Raw genomic sequence first — 5,000 nt, 5'->3', positions numbered from 1 at the left:
TGCACCTCGGCCTCTAATAGCTGTTTTGTATGGAGTGGAGAAACCACAGAGACTTAGTTACAGCTATAAAGAGTCACTTCCTCACCAGTCTCTCTCTCTCTCCCTCTTTCTCCCCCTCAATATCTCTCTCTTTCTTTCTCCCCCTCAATCTCTCTCTCTCCCTCTTTCTCCCCCTCAATATCTCTCTCTCCCTCTTTCTCCCCCTCATTATCTCTCTCTCCCTCTTTCTCCCCCTCAATATCTCTCTCTCCCTCTTTCTCCCCCTCAATATCTCTCTCTCTCTCTCTCCCTCTTTCTCCCCCTCAATATCTCTCTCTCTCTCTCTCTCCCTCAATATCTCCCTCTTTCTTTCTCCCCCTCAATATCTCTCTCTCTCCCTCAATATCTCTCTCTCCCTCAATATCTCCCTCTTTCTTTCTCCCCCTCAATCTCTCTCTCTCTCTCTCTCTCTCTCAATATCCCTCTCTTTCTCTCTCTCCCCCTCAATATCTCTCTCTCTCTTTCTCCCCCTCAATATCTCCCTCTCTCTCTCTCCCCCCCTCAATCTCTCTCTCTCTCCCTCAATATCCCTCTCTTTCTATCTCTCTCTCTTTCTCCCCCTCAATATCTCTCTCTCTCCCCCTCAATATCTCCCTCTCTCTTTCTCCCCCTCAATATCTCCCTCTCTCTTTCTATCTCTCTCTCCCCTCAATATCTCTCTCTCTCTCCTCAATCTCTCTCTCTCCTCAATATCCCTCTTTCTATCTCTCTCTTCTCCCCCCAACATCTCTCTCTCTCCCTCAATATCTCCTCTTTCTTCTCTCCCCCACCCTCTCTCTCCTCAATATCCTCTCTCTCTCTCTCTCAATATCTCCCTCTTTCTTTCTCCCCCTCAATCTCTTTCTCTCTCTCCCCCTCAATATCTCTCTCTCTCTCTTTCTCCCCCTCAATATCTCCCTCTCTCTTTCTACCTCTCTCTCTCTCTCCCTCAATATCTCCCTCTTTCTTTCTCCCCCTCAATCTCTCTCTCTCTCCCCCTCAATCTCTCTCTCTCTTTCTCCCCCTCAATATCTCTCTCTCTCTTTCTAATTCTCTCTCTCTCTCCCTCACATCTCCCTCTTTCTTTCTCCCCTCAATCTCTCTCTCTCCCCTCAATCTCTCTCTCTCTTCTCCCCCCACATCTCTCTCTCTCTTTTCTCCTCAATATCTCCTCTCTTTCTCTCTCTCTCTCTCAATATCTCCCTCTTTCTTTCTCCCCTCAATCTCTCTCTCTCTCTCCCCCACCTCTCTCTCTCTTTCTCCCCCTCAATATCTCTCTCTCTCTTTCTCCCCCTCAATATCTCCCTCTTTCTTTCTACCTCTCTCTCTCCCTCAATATCTCCCTCTTTCTTTCTCCCCCTCAATCTCTCTCTCTCCCTCAATATCCCTCTCTTTCTCTCTCTCCCCTCAATATCTCTCTCTCCCTCAATATCGCCCTCTTTCTTTCTCCCCCTCAATATCTCTCTCTCTCCCTCAATATCTCTCTCTCTCTCTTTCTACCTCTCTCTCTCTCCCTCAATATCTCCCTCTCTCTTTCTCCCCCTCAATCTCTCTCTCTCCCTCAATATCCCTCTCTTTCTCTCTCTCCCCCTCAATATCTCTCTCTCCCTCTTTCTCCCCCTCAATATCTCTCTCTCTTTCTCCCCCTCAATATCTCCCTCTCTCTTTCTACCTCTCTCTCCCTCAATATCTCCCTCTTTCTTTCTCCCCCTCAATATCTCTCTCTCTCTTTCTACCTCTCTCTCTCTCCCTCAATATCTCCCTCTTTCTTTCTCCCCCTCAATCTCTCTCTCCCTCAATATCCCTCTCTTTCTCTCTCTCCCCCTCAATATCTCCCTCTTTCTTTCTTCCCCTCAATATCTCTCTCTCCCTCAATATCTCTCTCTCTCTCTTTCTACCTCTCTCTCTCTCCCTCAATATCTCCCTCTTTCTTTCTCCCCCTCAATATCTCTCCCTCAATATCTCCCTCTCTCTTTCTCCCACAATATCTCCCTCTTTCTTTCTCCCCCTCAATCTCTCTCCCCCTCAATCTCTCTCTCTCTTTCTCCCCCTCAATATCTCTCTCTCTCTCTTTCTCCCCCTCAATATCTCCCTCTTTCTTTCTACCTCTCTCTCTCTCCCTCAATATCCCTCTCTTTCTCTCTCTCCCCTCAATATCTCTCTCTCTCTTTCTCCCCCTCAATCTCTCTCTCTCTCCCTCAATATCCCTCTTTCTATCTCTCTCTCTTTCTCCCCCTCAATATCCCTCTCTCTCTCTCCCCCTCAATATCTCCCTCTCTCTTTCTCCCCCTCAATATCTCCCTCTCTCTTTCTATCTCTCTCTCCCGTCTTGAGGTATACAAAAAAGGCATCCAGTCATGTTATTGAGAAGTGTTGTAAACTCATACTGTTACAGAGCCCTGACACTAGAGACTCCTTCCATACAGAAACTTTCCCCATATCAAATTCCACCTGTTTACCAGCCGAGCGTTCCGCTCTACACGCCCCACGTGAAGGTTCCTATAGAAACCATATCGTATCAGAGCGAGTGCATTAATATGAACCTGCGCTAGTCAGAGCTGCCGTTAGTGAGAATTAATCAACACCTCCTGACCAATCAGAGCGCAGAACTCAGCAGTGCTGTGGTGGAGTGTAAAGCTATGATGAAGTGCACTCGCTGCTTTTATACGTGTCCCAATGGAATAAATTATTTGGAAATCTTGCGGTCTCGTCTTGCGAGTCGATCTGACCTTCAGAACCCAGTACAGGTTGTACTCTTGAGGAATTCGTGTAAATGAGGATTTGTTTGCTGGTCCTGGTCTAATTTTACTGGAAAAGCACGCTAAAGAAGGAAGAGAGGTGAGTGAAGTCTGTTTGACCAAAAACAAACATTCACTTAATCATTGTATAAATTTATATATCTCATATAAATCTCTCTCTGCCTCTCCCTCTCTTTTTTCTCTCTCTCTCCCTTTGTCTCTCTCTCTCTATCTTTCCCTCCTTTTGAAGTGTTCTACTAGAAATACACCTGAAGGAACAGACTACCTGCAGGTCACTGTGTGTTGTATCATTAACACACCCCCTCACTCTCAGCCTCAGGTTTGTCTCTGTCATATGCCTGTTTTCCCCAGAAAAAACTCCTTATATGGTATTTGTTTAATTTCCATGGTATCAGATAGCCCTGAACTGGCCTCAGATTGTTTTTTTGCATGTGTAAATACATTTTATGGGTGTGTCTGTTGGGGTTTTCTTCTTTCCTCCTCCTCCCTGCTCTTTAAGCTTAACCATAAGCACTCTGTTTTAATATTTTTTTTGTCCGATGTTATCCTTCTCCATAAATAAAAGCAGCCTGTCAGGTTTGAAGGTGTGATAAGAGCGATCAAGTTTCATTGTGGCCAAGCAGTGACTTGTTGTAAACACACACGTTTAATATCTGAACCCAGTCGTATCCACGGAGATACCTGACCAACGAAACGGGCATGAGGAACTTGTCAGAACAGGAAAAAAAATATTTTAAATACAATAAAAATCAAGGAAAAACACACACACACACACACACACACACCAGCAACAAAACCAGCAAGTTGTTAGGTATTTTATCTCACTTCCTGGATTTACAGTGTGCACTCTGTGTGTGTGTGTGTGTGTGTGTGTGAATAAATGAGCAAATCAGTCGAGATAAATTTTTCATTTTCACCACGTTTATACAAAGAATGTCCAAGCTGTAGATTAAACATGGATCTCATAAAACAAAGACTACATATGAAATCCAACATGAAGTGTGTGTGTGTTAGTTAAACTAAGCAAGCTCTCTTGCTTATCTCTTGCTATCTTGTCCCAGTCTGTTTTCTGTCAGGGAGAGATAAAAGTAAGACGACGTCCATCTCCCTGACTGGTCGCTGCATGGCAGCAATTAAAAATCAGCCAATAGGAACTCAGCGATCCATCACGTTGTCCTCCTGAGACTGAGCTCGAAAACAAGCCGCTCGCAATCGCTGACAAAACTCCACCTCCTCCTGTCGGGAGAGAAAGAAAATATTCCGTAGCTATAAAGCATTCATTTAAGAAATACACTGATCAGATATAACTACATTGTGAGCAGTGAGAGGTGAAGTGAATAAGACTGAGTATCTCCTCATCATGGCACCTGTTAGTGGGTGGGATATATTATGCAGCAAGTCAACATTTTGTCCTCAAAGTTGATGTTAGAAGCAGGAAAAATGGACAAGTGTAAGGATTTGAGCGAGTTTGATGAAGGACCAAATTGTGATGGCTAGACCACTGGATCAGAGCATCTCCAAAACTGCAGCTCTTGTGGGGTGTTCCCGGTCTGCAGTGGTCAGTATCTATCAAAAGTGGTCCAAGGAAGGAACAGTGGTGAAACGGTGACAGGGTCATGGGTGGTCAAGGCTCATTGATGCACGTGGGGAGTGAAGGCTGGCCCATGTGATCCCATCTAACAGACAAGCTACTGTTGATCAAATACACAGTGCAGGACGGGTCAGGGCTGTTTCGGCAGCTAGAAGGAGGATTAATAGGCAGGTGGTCATAATGTTATGGCTGGTCTGTGTATACTACAGTACAAGTGAAGATTCATTTTGACCTTATGAGAGGAGATTACGAGATACACAGTTTAATCATGTAATGTATAAAAAAAAAACATCCAGTGTTGTGTCCAGGTTCAGTTGCTTTGCCTCCATCAGTCCTCTGAGTCGGCTCCATACACGTTCTTATAGGATGCTGCAGTATGTACCAGAGGGTTTTTTTAGCTTTTTTCATGAAGAAGGGATCAAACTGCTCTGTAACCAGTGGGTAATTCCTCATGAGTAGTAGACCATTAAAAACTCTTTTCTAATCTTTCCCAGAAACAGTGATAAAATTCTGCTGGATCAATGCCCCATGCAGCCCAGGTGAGGTCTGCAGAACAGTGAGAGCTACTTGATATGGTTAGTGTGTGTGTGTGTGTGTATTTATTAGTTCTGGCAGCTCCTTCAGTAGCTCCT

General features: G+C 44.8%; 1 protein-coding gene across 2 annotated transcripts in view; it reads right to left on the bottom strand.

Annotated features, from left to right (window-relative positions):
- Nucleotides 1-3,670: 3,670 nt before the first annotated feature.
- hspbp1 (HSPA (heat shock 70kDa) binding protein, cytoplasmic cochaperone 1) overlaps nucleotides 3,671-5,000 on the bottom strand; it is a 13,765-nt gene continuing 12,435 nt past the window's right edge. For both annotated transcript variants that reach the window (XM_058405385.1, XM_058405386.1), the window contains one exon: nucleotides 3,671-4,013. In XM_058405385.1, the coding sequence (XP_058261368.1) occupies nucleotides 3,933-4,013 (81 nt within the window). In that variant the 3' untranslated portion in view covers nucleotides 3,671-3,932. The remainder of the gene's footprint in view (nucleotides 4,014-5,000) is intronic.

Source organism: Hemibagrus wyckioides, linkage group LG12 (assembly GCF_019097595.1).
Source record: "Hemibagrus wyckioides isolate EC202008001 linkage group LG12, SWU_Hwy_1.0, whole genome shotgun sequence".
In the NCBI taxonomy this organism is placed as follows: domain Eukaryota; kingdom Metazoa; phylum Chordata; class Actinopteri; order Siluriformes; family Bagridae; genus Hemibagrus; species Hemibagrus wyckioides.
Note: the sequence above shows the minus strand (reverse complement) of the source record. Positions and strands in the feature narration are given on the sequence as shown.